The following is a 16,908-nucleotide window of genomic DNA, read 5'->3' as shown; positions in this document are numbered from 1 at the left end:
CCCCCCACAGTCACACACTATTATTATACATTTATATAGCTCTGACATATACCACAGTGCTGTACAGAGAACACTGAGCCAGTCCCATCAGTCTCCACCACAAACTAGAGCACCCAAACTCCATGCAGATGCAGAAATCTCCCCATGGGGTTTGTCATGTTATGGGCATAACTGGTGCTGTTTCTTGGCTCTTGGTAAGAGGTGTAAATGTCGGATAGGTTTGGTGGGTTTTGTTTATTATGTAGGTTTAGTCAGGTTTATTCTTGGATTGATCTGTATTTGGTATTTATTTTGATAATAATATTTCTTTTGCTGTATATCTGTAAATCTATGTTATTATTGCCCCCTCACAGTCACACAATATTATTATACCGGTTCTGATTTTCTCTGATTATTGCCCTGGGGTGTTTTCCATGACCGGACCTGTTTCCTCAGCCAGTGTCACTGCACTTTACACTCCATTTCCATGATGAAAAGGGTCATTAGGATGGGGGAATGGAGCCCTGTTTGCGGTTTCACAATAATTAGGGTTGTTGTTATTTTACTGATGATGATGATGGAGACTAATTGGTGGAGCTGTTATCCTGCAAGGAGTATAAACGCTTTCCCTGTGCGGGGCTGCCGTCTCTGGGTATGAAGGCGCCGTTCATAGACCACTAACATACAAAAGGTATTTCACTCACACAGGTATAGTAAGACAACGGGAACAAGGTCCGACCGTCAGAATGATCCTGCAAGAACATCACACAATATGTTTGTCAACAATTCATCAAAATCATATATCCCCTACAAAACCAGAAATCACTTCCAGCTACTGAAAGGCCAATTTGAGAATTCCTGTGCTCAGCTGCGCCAGTCAGAGAGGAGGAGACAGGACAAGGAGCTGGAGATGCAGCAGCAGGTAAGTGCCCCTTCCTAAACGTTCCTGTCCCATAAACCGGGCTGTCTGCACCCCACAAATATCCTGAGCCCCCCTGTACTGTACTGTCATATCACATGTGACAACATCTAATATTCCTGGCTATGTATGGAGTATATAGATGTAACCCTGCTGGTACCCTACAACCTTGTATAAGTGTAATAGATAGGAGTGGTATTACCTATAGGTAGGCAATAAGAAGGTGATGACAGCATTGTCAGCCTGTAACAGGAAGTCCATGGATGAAGAACTACATGGCAGGATCATTGGGTATTATTTATAAAAGCTGCAGATTTCTCTTTTGCATTGATGTGAACCTGGTAAATCCGGGAGATTTTGTCACATGGTTTACAGACTGATAATATAATTTGCAATAATGGGTTCCTATGTCCTGAGCATCTACACATGTCAGATCCCTATTGTGGATTTATATGGGACCCCGCATGATTCTAGAGATCCCCTACCTCAGGGACTGCTGACATGCCTCGCTCTGTGTCCGGATGTCTTGTGGCTCCTCGCATTCCCCGTGTACCATCAGCACTTTCAGCTGCTTTGAAATGATATACGGACTATGGTCATCTGTCTTCAAGGAAAGGAAAACCTGACCTGCCACTGACCCTGCCAGCAGCACTGAGAGGAGCCATGACTGGCAGAAAGCCCAGCACTGTGCACATGGAGAAAAGGCTCATCTTCCTGCATTCATTCCTCACGATTTATCAAAGAGAGAGGCTCTACCTTCCTATGAAGGATCCATAGAATATTGCTGGGCTCAGTCCTATGACACGCAATGCCGAGCCACAGATTCAAAGGCCTGAAATCCAATAAATGAAAGGGACAGGTTCAGGGACAGTCAGGCCTGGGGAAGGAGGGGCTAGATGACTTGTTGCAGCTTCTAATGCACATTGTAGTGTGTAGTGCATTTAAAGAAAGCAATTTTAGTCCAGGAGAGAAGTCTGTACAACTGTGCAAGACTGAAGGGAAGGATGGAGGACTGATTTACTTTTCTTTAATCCTCCATTACTGATGTCAGTCACTAGAGTGTTAAATAAAGGCAATATCCTCCATCCTGTGACCTGTACACCCATAGGTATCAGAATGGTGGACACGTTGGACACATTGATGGTGAATACATGAGGGAAAGCAGAGATTTATTGGGTCACCACTTACATGGCCTATAATATATAATGTGGTCGGACCCCCCCAGCCCTTTGCACACTGAGCGATATATAACAGCACGTTGTGTCTGCTCTGACGTGATGGCGACCTGCTAAACATGAATTTTCTGTGTCTTTCCCATTAATAGCAATGAATGGCCGTCGTTATTGGCCTGGGGAAAGGCGCAGAGCGTGTATTCCATTTTGTTAGTAATTATCGTGCTTGCAAAGCGCCTGGAGGCAACTGCTGCATTAAGCACTCCGGCGACACAAAGTTGTGAGCTTCAACATTTAATTCTGGCGTCCAGAGATAAGCCGCTACAATGACACCTCTGTCACCGAACATCAAACACCCCATTCTGGAGACTCGTTAGCCGCCATCATACCTGTAATTACAGGGAGTGATAAAGCTGGATTCCGCTTCTTTGTCTGAGAGGCCCCAGTCATACGAAGGGGACCGGCTGCCTAACCCAATCACTTATTTAATCTTTATTATCATTGTAAAAGTCAATCTGTAGCTTTCATTGACCTAATCATTGGGGATCCTGCCATGTTCAGGCACTTCCTGGTACAACTTTCTATCTACCCATTGTTCCCCTGCATTGTCACTTGGCTTATGATGGAGACTACACATGGTCCATTGAACCTGAATTAGGCAGATATTGTTCACTGTTGTCACTGACCCATCCTGAGAATACCATTCAGCCAATACTGGGGACATGTAGACAGGAAGTAGCGGCACCGTGATATATCTAAAAATTAAAAAGTAACAGTACACCTTTATTAAAGGACTAAATGACAAATGTTTATAACATACAGCACAAAGCAAAGACAAAGTCACCCAGTTAGGGTTTACATCCTCTATGGTTTAAGTTTAAAGCTGCACTCCAAGCGGTTATAACAAACTCCATGTGATTCAGGTGATCATTAAATGAATGAATGTGTTGGAATTTTAACTCTTAGCCCCGCACAGCTATTAGTGTTAGAGTCATTTATTCTAACACTGTGAGCATGACAATGTCAGTGTGCTACTCCTTTACTGTCCAATCAGAAGCCTTGGGCAGGTCACGCTGCCTTAATACATTGTACAATTCCCATCTATAATGTCTGTTAGGTGCCTGGATCAGAAGACTGACCCGGTCACTCCACAATTACATTTTTCAGTTGTGTACTGGAAAGGGGGTTTCTAATATTCTGTCCAGTGGGTGTATTATTGACTTATTCTATGGATTCTGCACACATGAGTGTCCTGACTTTGCTGAAGCTTTATGTCCTGCATGGGGCGATGCCGACTCCTCCTGCATGAAAAGGTTAAATGAATTTCCAGCCTCGGGGCCAAAAACGTCTGGACATCAATAAAAAATGCGTCCAGAAATAGGCGCTGTATAGATTACCGCGCAGCCAGCCAATCGCTCCCATCTGGCCTGCGTACAAAAGCATCATTTGCCGCCTGCCAACGTACCTTTGCGGTATCCCGAGCAGCGCTCAGGTTTTTATTTCCAGAGTCCTCCCTGCTATTTTCGGATGTCATTATCCCGAGCATTCAGCTGGCTCTGTGCCCGGCCTGTGCACCGCTCTGTGTGCTGCTACTTCTCTGAAGAGGAGAAAATGATGGCCGGGCTGATGGCCGGACACACACAATGCAACTGCATTGTACAATCTGCTCCATGTCAGGCCCTCATCTACATAATGTACACCGCCTGCGCCATGTTGTAAAGCCAAAGGAACCCTGAAGGAGGCGCTGGTATCCGTATTTAGCATTGGCACAAATGGGAGACTTCATATAATATTATTATTACACAGTATTTATATAGCACAAACATATTATGCAGCGCTGTACAAAGTCCATAGTCATGTCACTATCTACAATCTAATGTCCCTACCATAGTCATATGTCATTATACAGTCTAACGTCATTTTTGGAGGGAAGTCGAATAACCTAACTGCATGTTTTTGGAATGTGGGAGGAAACCCCTGCAAACTCCATGCAGATAGTGTCCTGGCCGAGATTTGAACCTGGGACCCAACGCTGCAAACATTTATTTGTCTCTCAGAAGTAACTATAGACACTAAGCACAGCGGTGATAAAACGATGTTTGGTGGACATTCACATTTCATTTTTTATATGTGCATCTGAGCTTTAGCTTCATATTTATATTTCTCCATTTCTTGGAATTGGTTGTACAGCAAACATATAAAGATGTCAGAGTCACACACCGACTTTCCAGTAATAACTTGACATAAAATCCCCAATCTCGTGTCTTCATATGACATCTTGACCTATGCAATCCCATTGCATCAACCTGATAATGTCTTCTGTTTTATGACTCAGATCACGCACATCCGGGAGGAATACGAGGCGAAGATCAGAGGACTTCTACCGGCCGCCCTGAGAACCGAATTAGAAGAGACCATAAACTCCCTGAAACTGCAGGTAAATGAGTAATGACAGGTTCTCTTTGCTGACACATCAATGTGCATGTTGTAGCTCGCCCCGGTGATTTCCTGACCTCCCGTGTTTTCTGACAGGTGAACCTTCTACAGAAGAGGACGCAGGTGCTACAGGAAGATCTGACAGTGTATCAGAGGAAAGGGTAAGAGCTGCATTACCTGGGGACACGGGCCTTCGGGGGTGACGGGCCTAATTAAAGCACCTTGTATTGTGGGATGATGACCAAGGAGGTTGTCAGGCCGCAGTAATAAAACACCTGTGAAGTGTTGGGGTTGAAAAGCAATTAGTTTGATGTTCTTTTATTTTTGATCAGATTATGGTATTTGTGTTTGGGAAGAGTTCTGGGCTTGTCTGTATTTCTATACCCAATATTAAGGAAGATAGTACTGAGATTGTGGTATAGGGAGGACCGCATGCTTTGTGATCTGCTGGCATTTGTCTGATATAAGAATGACCACTTCCTGTGACACCACAGAGGAGACATGACTTCCTGTGACACCACAGAGGAGACATGACTTCCTGTGACACCACAGAGGAGACATGACTTCCTGTGACACCACAGAGGGGACATGACTTTCTGTGACACCAGAGGGGACATGACTTTATGTGACACCACAGAGGGGACATGACTTCCTGTGACACCACAGAGGAGACATGACTTCCTGTGACACCACAGAGGAGACATGACTTTCTGTGACACCACAGAGGGGACATGACTTCCTGTGACACCACAGAGGGGACATGACTTTATGTGACACCACAGAGGGGACATGACTTCCTGTGACACCACAGAGGGGACACCACGTCCTGTGTCAGAAATGAAGCTCCTAAGGTCTTCCATTATTTGGCTGCTGTGGAGCTCTTGGCTCACACTGGCATTACTTACCGGTAATGTTCTGGTGAATGGGAAATGATAAAACAAATACTACATGTGTTCAGTATTTAACCCCTGTGCACCCCCAATACCCCCACACAATAGCACCCAGCGTCTGAAGTGTCCCCCGGCACTAAGTCACCCAGCTGATGAGGCATCACAGTGTTCTCCCCGGCCCCTTTTCACCAGTGAAAAGTTGAAAAGTGAAAAGTTGGGTCACACTACCGGGCCCCCACCCACCTAAAGCTTCTTCTGGGGACAACACTGTCCCTTCTGCCATAACTATGTCTCCCTGAATGCACACTGATATACCGGGACAATGAAGACTATCGCATTTTCAACTTCTTCATCATCTGATCATAGCTTTCCAAATAGATTTTGTTAGAAATTCAATCACAATATTTGGATATTTCACATCTTGGGTCCCAAGGATGAGGACCTTTTTGGGGTATGACGCTGTTTGGGGCCCCTCTGGCTCTAAAAATGCAGAGTGATAAGATGAGAAAGTTGGGGACGGCGGCACGGGGTCACCGATCACTACACCAGGAAGAGGCAAAGTGAGGGGTTTGTGTGGGAATGGTATGGAGGGATTGGGCTGTGGGGTTGGAAAGGGGCCCCTAAAATCTGATATTTACATCTCCATACTAAATGTAGAATTGCTTTCCATGTCATCTGAGACAGACGATTGTCAGGTAAAAGGTTTGTTTAGTAAACAGAATCATTATTATTCATCGTCATATTATAAATTCCATTCCAGACTGTGATCATCGCACAACAAAGACGTTCATCAAGACCGGACCGGCTGCACCCCGAGCCCCGTGTATTTCTTATAATAAAATCTGTAACCTGATTGGCTGTGTCTCGTTCCTTACGTCAGATGTCCCCTCGCCGAGGCGCAGGCAGCCGCCGACCTGCTACCTATAGACCGTCCATCGCGGTTATCTATAATTTATATCATCATTGTTTACATTTTTCTATAATTGTTTCCAGTGTCTGACATAACATTAAATATTTATTTTGTCACATCTGTGTCATTTCTTCATTTCATTTCACATCCTGCATGGGCTAGGCCACTGAGCTTACACTTAGTGTGCTGTAAGGAGCTGAGTGATTGGTAATAATGGATTGCTTAATATTTCATGACCTGGTGCTGGCAATGTACAGGCAGCCAATCAGATGGCTCACTTCCTTTCTGGGTGATTTTACAGGAAGTGAGGAAAAATCTTTCCAATTCCAGATCATCTGACCCTTCAAAACGAAAGAAAAAGATCATTTCAAAGATTCCCTATGATGTCAATGAGGATTTTTGCTAATATCAGGGTTTAGGGGCCATGCGTTGGTTGCACTATTGCTGTTTTTTCTTCTCTCTGTGTGTTTCTGCCATTGTCTCTGGCACAGTTTGAAAAGTTAATTCATTGTTCAGTGTTTTTGTAAATGTAGGAGACTTTTTGGTTTAATATTTAAATGTTTAAGTGCTTATTTATATCTTTAATTTGCTTTTCACATTTGTCCTGATATAAGCAGTGAACTGAAATTGTGCATCTTGACTTGTGATCATGTGAACTTTTGAAATCCGTGTTTCATTTATTTTGTCCATCTTCTCTAGGATGATTGTGAGTGAAAGGTCAGTTGTAGATCAATACAGATTGAAAGTCAGTGGTGGTAATGCAGGCAACAAATAGATTTTATCTTAGTTGTTCAGTAAAGCTGTCGATTGCATTGTCAGACAAACAATTCACCACTAGGGGGAGACTTATAAATCTGTGTTTGAATCCCCACCATGTTAGGGGCACCTAAAGGATCCTGTATTGTTTAAAATGTAGCTTGCAGGAAACGCACGCTCCTCTCCCTTTAAGAGCATCAAACGATACACTGGCTGTAGTTGCACCAACTTGCAATTTGCAGCACCAAGTTCAACGCTATTCACTCTCCAAAACCACCCCCCCCCCCCGCTCTTCCACCACCGGTTCCCTGCGTTTGCAGTTTAATTGCGCTTCCAGCTCTCTCCTGGCGGGATTGAATAGTAAATGCTGACAATAGGGAGAGATCGCAGAAATGAAGGAGCATTCGCGTCCATTGAGGCGATTCTGCCTATTACGCTGGCGGAGCGAGGCGTCTAAATCCAGGTAAGAGGCTCGGTTCTGCAGACAGCAGCAAAAAAGAGAAGAAAACATCAATTATTGCATTTTGGGGGGAAAAGTTTGAGCAGACAAGGTCAACGGCGTTTGAAAAGACGACTGTCTTCTGTACTTTGATATTTCCCACAGAAAGGTCACTGCTTTTAAATCTTGCCATTAGGGAAAGGCAGCTCTTTAAAGCTCCTATCAAAGGAATTTTCTCCTTTTTTTATACAAAATTGCAACTTGCAGAAAGTGAAATGAGTGGATTTCGGTTTTAAGTCAGCTTGCAAAAACTTCCTTAAAATTAGACATGCTTTTGTGGCGGCAGATTCTTTGATACTATCAACTAAAGACAGACAGTCTGCTATTCAGTCCGCGTTAAAAAAGGCCCTAATGAGATAACTTTCTTGTCGCATTCAGAATTATTTTCAGAAAGCTCCTTTATAAGAAAGAGCATTAAGGAGAAAGAGCGTTCCTTTCGATCTAGAACAATGCCGAATGAAAAGACGTCCTTCCTCTGAAGATCTAGAGCTCGGATCTTGACGGAAGATGAAGGACTGACGGATTTTTGTGATCATCGGCCTTATCTCTGCAGAGTTCTGATATTCCTCACCACCTGGACTATGGTGACCACACAGGTAACGGTGATCAGTCCAGCCAATAAAACATCAAATGATTCAATAGACCCAGCCATGTCCAGCGCTGTGCATGGAGTGCATGGAAGATGGATCTATAGATTGGATACCATTGAACAAACATACAGAATTCAGCCTAATGACATCGATGAATCAAATGGAATGTTATGATGAATCAAATGGAAGATCTCTGGGATTTGCAGTTTTATTTGACTCAATCAGTTTACATTCTATTGGAGGTCATCGGTCCAGGTCTTTAAGCTTGGCCATACATCAGGCTGAATTTTCAGTGAATTAGATTATTAATAATATTACTTATATTTTTAATAATATTCAGACATGAAGTTGATGCAAGATTGATTATAATAACTTAGATCAATGGTTGACCAGGTGATCCATGGAAATAATCATAGAATGAAGGCCATGCGCAGTCGTCAGCTCCTGCCTGTTTTTCATGGCAAGTTTCCCAGTAAAAGAATTGTTCGAGCAGCGCGACACACAGTGTGACCACAGACTCTCTACAGACAGAGAAATTGCTTTTGTTTGCGGTCGCTGGTGACCACCAAGCGTCAAACATTTAGAAATGCTGAATCGGTGCTGGTGGCTGATGGAGGTGGCCATGTCACATGGCCAGCTGTGTTTTCACTCTCCGTCTTATCTTCAAACCTGCAATTTTAATTCCATTGTCAATATTTACCTTCCTCTCACCTCTCCCTGCCTGTGACAACAAAGCCGGCACTTTCATCTTCATCCAGAACATGACATCACCAGGTGCGAGGCGAGCCAAGTAGATAAACACCTGTAAAATGGCCATTGTCTTGCTGTCAGGGGCAGCAAAGGATGCTGGGAGGCTCCCAAACTAGACAGCAACCAAATGCAGCCATGCACAGACAGATAAATATCGGCAAAGCAATGCATTCAGATGTAGCTTGGCTTACATGTAAGCAAAGCACTGCGAGAACAGTATTCTGCCATTTCTTTATGAGCTGCAGCCATACCTAAAGATTGATAGAAAGCAAGAGAATAGATGTGACCAGCAGGGCCATCCCTCGCAACAGCTCGGCCTCATATTGGAGGAAGGAATTGTCCCAAAATCAGTTTTCCTAAATGTTATAAAGTTAGGTTTTTTGTATTGAAAGTAGGAGCCTGTGCAACCTACCTCTCATGCTGCACAGAGATATGTGACTAAGGAGGGCAGAGCTGGAATCAGGGAACACACTTAGAATATGAGGGACCTCAGCATCTCTAGGGACGCAGACACGTACAGATGGTGGACACCATCGAGGATTTTGGAGTCACTGTTGTCTGTGAATAAGAAATTTGCAGAGTGAACCTCTATCTGGCAGTGGAATTGGCTTCCCCCCTGTTAGATGGGATTTGTAGTCTGATAGGGGTGACTTAATCCTCTGCTAGTCACTCACTCAGATTCTCCATGGCCCCAGTGATCAGATGTGAAGAGAAGCCGCCAAGAGGGCATCAGCCTGCTGCTGGGAGCGTGGGATACATGGGCCTAGGCTGGATGGATCACCAGCAGGGTACGTGAAATCCCTTTACCATTGTTCTTACTTCCATATCTGTGCCCATTCCCAAATGCCGTCATCTCCTGGGGCTCCCCAGCTTTGTGTCAGTAGCCTGGTAACTGACGGCCCTCTGTTCCTGCAGAACACTTTGTGAGAATTGGTCCTGGTGGCCCTTATAGAAGATAATCCCAGAAGATCAGCTGCAGCTGGTAATAACCACTGGTATTTCCATGAGGAGCCTTCATAGGTAAGGTTTACCTGGCCTGGGCTCTCCCGAGACATGCTGCATATTTTATTATTATTATTATTATTATTATTAAACAGGATTTATATAGCGCCAACATATTACGCAGCGCTGTACATTAAATATTTTAGATTTTAGCTTCAGTATGTCTTTGGTATTAATATGATCCTCACTGGTGACAGCCCCATACGTTATCATGTTCACCAGGAAGAATATCATTCACTGCTCAGGGTCTTACTACCCAGTAAATTCACAACAGATCTAGACATGGTGCTGGCTGCATCCCATTATTGCTCAGATCTGGACATTGTGCTGGCTGCATCCTATAATCATTGCTCAGATCTAGACATTGTGCTGGCTGCATTCTATATTCATTGCTAGGATCTGGACATTGTGCTGGCTGCATCCAATAATCATTGCTCAGATCTAGACATTGTGCTGGCTGCATTCTATATTCATTGCTCAGATCTAGACATTGTGCTGGCTGCATTCTATATTCATTGCTCAGATCTGGACATTGTGCTGGCTGCATCCTATAATCATTGCTCAGATCTGGACATTGTGCTGGCTGCATCCTATAACCATTGCTCAGATCTAGACATTGTGCTGGCTGCATCCTATAACCATTGCTCAGATCTGGACATTGTGCTGGCTGCATCCTATAACCATTGCTAGGATCTGGACATTGTGATGATTGCATCCTATTATTGCTCAGATCTAGACATTGTGCTGGCTGCATCCTATAATCATTGCTAGGATCTGGACATTGTGCTGGCTGCATCCTATATTCATTGCTCAGATCTGGACATTGTGCTTGCTGCATCCTATAATCATTGCTCAGATCTAGACATTGTGCTTGCTGCATCCTATATTCATTGCTCAGATCTAGACATTGTGCTGGCTGCATCCCATTATTGCTCCTATGAGTGATCGTCTAGAGGGGTAATGGTTATCAAACACAGGTAACAATTTCCCCCCATGCATCTGGCAGAATATCTGTTAGAAAACCACCTGTGTGAATAAAAAAGATTACAGCTCAAAAAGTGTAAAGCTACAAACACACCTCAGACGATTGGCACCACAGATGAAAAGTTGGGCTAGTCTTGGGCAAAAATCAGACGTGTACAGCGGACATTGCTCATCATTCTGTCCTGGTGTATTGATGAACAACTGATCAGGAACAACTGCTGTACCTACCTATGGTGGAGAGTAATGGGATGCTGCTCACTTATCCCCATTCTTCATCTATTGCTGCCAACGATCACAAAAGATCATTTCCAGTGACAGTGATCTAATGTCTGTACTCAGCTTAACTATCACAATGTGTTAAGCGCCATCAGTTGTTCAGTTCATTTGTCTCCCATGTGATTGTGGACAACAAAAGGCAAAGAAGTCCTAGATGAAAGTGTAAAATGCAGGGAGTCCCCAGGCCTGCATGACATATGTGGGCCCCATAAATTGCAATGTTTGATCTTCATCAGGTGAAAGTGCCATTTCCAGCATCACTAAACTCTTTGCATGCATTGACACCATGCTGCTAAAAATAAAAGGCTGATTCCTATCTATGAAACCCAGGCTGTGCTCTGAACCCTCCAGGGAGTAAATCACAAGAGGCCGACAAGTAACACAATAGCACAAACTAACAATTTAAGTGTTAGCTGGCTGATAATTGCAGACATGTCACTGGTGAAATGGCCTGGGCCCGGGGAGGTCACACAGCATGACCCCAGGCCTGACCTCCATAGATAACATGAAAGGCTCTAATAGGTGGGGCTGTAGGCCTGCAATCACCCCTAAGCCTGGGGCATTTAAACATTTGAAGTTGTGTTTACACTTTTCTCTTGATTGCTGCTGTTATGTAGATGGCCCTCGGGCTGTCCGGCCACAGCTTTGCTGATCTCTAGGAAGCTACTTATACATCAGATCTGGCACAGATAAAAAGAATCGCTCATTTGGTGGACAGGACAATAAATGATGCAAAGGTGTCGTTAATGTAAATGCTAATGGAATGACCCCCCCCAATGCATTGAATGGAATACATCAGAAATGTATGCCGCTGGACATGAAGAAGGCCACAGGCCACCATATTCCTTTATGAACAAATATAATGTTTGTATCATGCTTTAGCCATTATTATTATTTATAATATACAGGATTTATATAGTGCCAACGTATTATGCAGCGTTGTACATTAAGTAGGGGTAAATGACAGACATACAGGAAGAGGAGAGGACCCTGCCCCAAAGAGCTTACAATCTAGGCCTTCTGCAGCTTTTACCTGATTATTGATGTGTACAGTGAAGAGAACCTGTCATGGCTAAAGTAAATCATTGCTGATCATTGGCAGAAGATTTGCAGCTTATCAGAAATCTGACAAGTGCAGTTATAAGCGTCATTTGCAATCCCTATTTATTGTACAGCGCTGCGTAATATGTTGGCACTATATAAATCCTGTTTAATAATAATAATAATAAGTTGGGTGCTGAGCTGATGCTGGGACTGGTCATGTCTCTTATAAAGGTCAGCGGGTGGAGGGTCTTCACACAAGATACCTGCCAGAGGTAGGACAGTCGGTCCTGGGATGAGAGTCAGCTCTTCAGCTTCCACTTGTGACTCATGGGACACCAATCCAGCCGCAGTTCATAGTCTGGAGGGAAGCCATATTGGCGACTGATAATTAAGTCATGTTTATTAATAATAATGTTGTAATGATCTCTATTACTGCGGTGACATCACTATTCCCCATTTATTAATATAAAGCATTTTTATGTTATTGCTGTCACTTTGCAAGCAGGAGGTATCCTGTGATTGGATCCTCTAGTCTTTAGGGGCTCCATGTGTTGTAAATGGGGGGCGTCTATTACTGGCATGGACCCAAGGATATAACATGTCCTATCTATGGCTGGCTCATTGTACCTGCAGATTACCGTGTGCTTGCTGAATGGGGGAGAGTGTGAGCAACACCTGGGAAAACAGAGCTTTGTAATCCTGGGAAAAGTCCTTTCAGCAGGGTCACTGTATCAGAATGAGCTGAGCAAACACACTGACAGTCAGGTGAGGTGTGAGGTGTGTACATACACCTGCTGTTCTATGACATCTGTCTGCAACTGCCAGCACAATCACCTAAAGTCACAACTGCCTTTCACACCCATGTTGTGTGGGTACACCGGACCAATGGAGGGGGGCTTCATATCAGCCATTATCTTTATGTACGATTGAAAGTCAAATCTTTCATCATTGCCCCACATGTTAAACAATTGACAGCAAACCAGGTAACTGTGACCCTCCTATTGTGTGTTACCCACCTCCTCCTGTAATGTACAGCAATGCGTAATATGTTAGCGCTATAAAAATCCAATTTATTAATAAAGTTCGCAAAGTCTGCTTCATGCACTTTAATTAGGTACAGAAGTTCCTTCACAGGGTCTTAGGGATGGGGGACATGCTTTACCACTTAATTAGGTGCTTTGTATCCCCTTTTCAAAGCAATGTCTGTGGGTAAAGTTTAAATGACATAGGGCAGTGCATGAACCGAGGAACGTGCATCTTCACATGCAGAACGTGCAGTTAGCTGGTGTTGATTTAATGCAGTACGGACTAAAATAAAGCCAAGCATTGAGGTGACTGAGCAATGGTTGTCCTAATGGCCATCACATGTCCCCAATACAACAGAGCTCCATGACCCCCGGCCACACTGCACATCTGAAGGCAACTGCGAACAATTAAGAACGGATTTTATCTGAGCAGTTTGTGGCCCCGGGCTCTGGAAACACGCTTACATAGAACCCTGCACCACTTTGAAGTTGAAGAAGAAGGGAAATTCTAGGGGCAATTGTGCCTTTAAGAGGTGTTTGAAGATGGTAAATTGAAATCAGTAATACAATTTACAAAATGTGACGATTCCATTTATCCGATCCGCGGGGCCAGCTCCAAGGCCATCAGTAAATATCCGAGTCAATTATTCCTAGGCCAAAGACATTAGAATGGATTTGTAGGTGGTTGCAGCACAGAAACAAAAATATGAGATTCAGAGAATGGAACTGGCAGATCCAAGATTTGCCTATTCCTGGATCATTGGGAACGATTTCCCTGACATCAAGAACTTCTCCATTGGCAATAAACACTTTCCATGGACTTGTGGTGATTTGTATTCCTCTCCATCCCTGAAAAATGCCAAATATAATCTGTTTATTTTCATGTAGTTGTTTTGTCATGTACCCACAAGCCTTTGCTCTGGTTTCCCGGGAAGCTTCCCCAGAAGTTTCTTGTAATTGACATTCCAGTATATGAACTAACCCGTCTCAGATATTACTCAGATATTTCACATCTGACATGGGGTCTCCATGGAGGCCACAACCACTTTCCATCAGATCTTCTCCCGCTGAGCTATTCACATCCCAAAATGAGAAAAGGAGGGGAAGAGGGCCGAGTCTGGGAATCTATGAGGGGGAAGGGGGTTGTCTGCCCAAATATTCCAAATTTATATTTTGTCATTCTTTTTATAGGATTTTTCAGTTGCTCTGGGCAATCATTATAGCAGTTTGATAAATGTTCTATGAGAAACCCAACCACACATCTCTTTCAAGTTTTAAACTGACCAAATTCTGAGAATGTTTTAGACCAAAATGTTGCAGATAATGAATTTATATATTCCGGTATTTACTATGCTGCTTTTGTTGTTGCTTTTCATTTTGTTGCACAGCTCCTGAGTTTTATTAACTTGGAAATGAAATGCAGATCAAGTAAAGCAATGCAGATCTTCATCCAGGAGAGACTTTTGTATAAAATGAATAATTCATTCCACTTCCTGAGAGAACTGTTTGTATCTCCCCATGGCAGCCAATCGCCGCAATCCTGTGCAGTGAATCTGGTCGGTCATATTGCGAGCACTGATAGGGCATCTGCATTAATTTATAAAGGTATTTTGTATTTTGGGATTTGGGAGGCCTTTGATGACCTGCATTGTATTTATCTGGTGGCTGTCCTGTACAGTACATAACATAATGATACATTTATTGTCCTGTGCTGCATTCTAAATAAAAGAATATACCCATACAATATATAGGTATTGCAACATAAGTTTGACCTGTGAGCACGGGGCACCCTTTAATCCTATTGGGGGGGTTTATAATGGTGCAGTATAAAAGGCCCCCTCCCCAGTCTTTTCATCTCCAGGCTTCTCTCCACCATTCATTGTCTAGAATTTCCTCCAGCCACTAACAGATAAAAGGATTAATCACTTCAAAGAGATGCATGACGACCCCCCCAGCTACATTGCACTGGACAGCAGGTAATTGGCAGCAATCACTTAGTACAGGTTCTCCTTCAAAGGAAACTTTCTGCACCACTTTTATTTTACCGGCCTAAATCCTAAAATCTCTGAAACTTTAAGAAAACAGGACTTTCCAAGATAAATTCCCCAATGGCCGGCCCCCACCCATATCACCCGCTTCTGGGCAGTAGTTATCAGTTTTTAGCAAAGCCCATGTCTTTCAGCATTTCATATTTTTGGTTTGAATAAATACGTGCCCGGTCCTGAAAATAGCGCTCCTGCTTAAGGTGGCGCTCATTCCAAGGAGGTTCTTTTTACTAAGTAGTCCTCATACCAGACAAATCTCTTCCTAAGGTGGTGTTTCAAGGGGAACTCTTCCTAAAGTGCTGCCTGTCTCTTCATATGGAGGGGGCTTTTCTGGAGGAACTCTTCCAAGGGTGGGGCTCAGCTCAGGGGGAACTCTTCCTAATGTGGTGCTTAGACCAGGGGGAACTCTTCCTAAGATGGTGCTCATCCCAGGGGAACTCTTATTATAGTGGTATTTGTGCATTGGGGAACTCTTCCAAGGGGAAACATTTTTTTATGTTTTTTTATTGATATTATGATTGTAATTGTGAATCATTAGAAACAGTCCATGTGGGTCACTACAAGCTTTCGATGTACCATTCACTTTTCGGTTATTTTATTGGTGTTTTTCATGGGGGAACTCTTTTTAAGGTGACACTGGGGTGGGGAACCTCTTCATGGCACAGGAGCCTGTTTGTATTGCCTGGGTAACGTTGTTGTCGGCGTTGCTTTAAAGCAGAAATAATTGCAGGCACAATCTGAATACCCGTCTGCGCACATTCCTCCACAAATGTTTACAGACATGAAAGGCCCGATAACCCTTGTGTGCGTTTGAGGCGGTTCATGTGTTGCCTCGACTGAGCCAAATACAAATCACAAACAGGAGACGTCTTAGCGGCCACATAAGGTGAACTCCTCTTGGGGTTAAAGAAGATCTCTACCCAGTGCTATCTGTTTATCTGTCTGTGCTCCCATATCCAGGAATGAAACACATGGCCATATGCTTCAATTAATTGGTACAGATGGACAGTGTCGCCCATAGTCACATGGAGTGAAAGTTAGCAATGACTACAATGATTGCGTAAATCAATAGACATCTCTTGCTAGGAAGTTTGTAAATGAAATATTGATCCTTTGATAAAAGGTGTCATTATGGTCCTTTGTGGGTGGCCTTACATTAGGGCCTCTATACAGCCCATATAGAGAACCTGGTTTATGCAAAATCATACACTAATCTATATAATTGAAATGTCCAATTATAGCCTCACCCAGCCCCATAGTTGGACTTGGGGGTATGGGGATGGGTAAGTTGGATTCCACGTGTCTAGTAAGGGAACGAGTGAGGTGGATCTCATGTGTCTAGTATGGGGACGGGTGAGGTGGACTCGACGTGTCTAGTATGGGGACGGGTGAGGTGGACTCCACGTGCCTAGTATTGGGACGGGTGAGGTGGACTCCATGTGTCTAGTATGAGGATGGATGAGGTGGGCTCCATGTGTCTAGTATGGGGATGGGTGAGGTGGGCTCCATGTGTCTAGTATGGGGATGGGTGAGGTGGACTCCATAAGTCTAGTATGAGGATGGATGAGGTGGGCTCCATGTCATGTGTCTAGTATGGGGATGGGTGAGGTGGACTCCATAAGTCTAGTATG

At 43.8% G+C, this 16,908-nt stretch overlaps 1 protein-coding gene across 1 annotated transcript in view; it reads left to right on the top strand.

The window, feature by feature from the left end:
* The window catches only part of CEP112 (centrosomal protein 112), a 97,315-nt gene extending 90,893 nt beyond the window's left edge, over positions 1–6,422 (top strand). The window contains exons 22-25 of the mRNA XM_072414077.1: positions 812–901; positions 4,406–4,507; positions 4,603–4,667; positions 6,157–6,422. Coding sequence (XP_072270178.1) covers positions 812–901; positions 4,406–4,507; positions 4,603–4,667; positions 6,157–6,163 — 264 coding nt within the window. The 3' untranslated portion in view covers positions 6,164–6,422. The remainder of the gene's footprint in view (positions 1–811; positions 902–4,405; positions 4,508–4,602; positions 4,668–6,156) is intronic.
* Positions 6,423–16,908: the final 10,486 nt, after the last annotated feature.

The sequence above is a fragment of the Pyxicephalus adspersus genome, chromosome 6 (genome assembly GCF_032062135.1).
Source record: "Pyxicephalus adspersus chromosome 6, UCB_Pads_2.0, whole genome shotgun sequence".
Lineage (NCBI taxonomy): Eukaryota > Metazoa > Chordata > Amphibia > Anura > Pyxicephalidae > Pyxicephalus > Pyxicephalus adspersus.
This window is presented reverse-complemented; position numbering and strand designations above follow the sequence as displayed.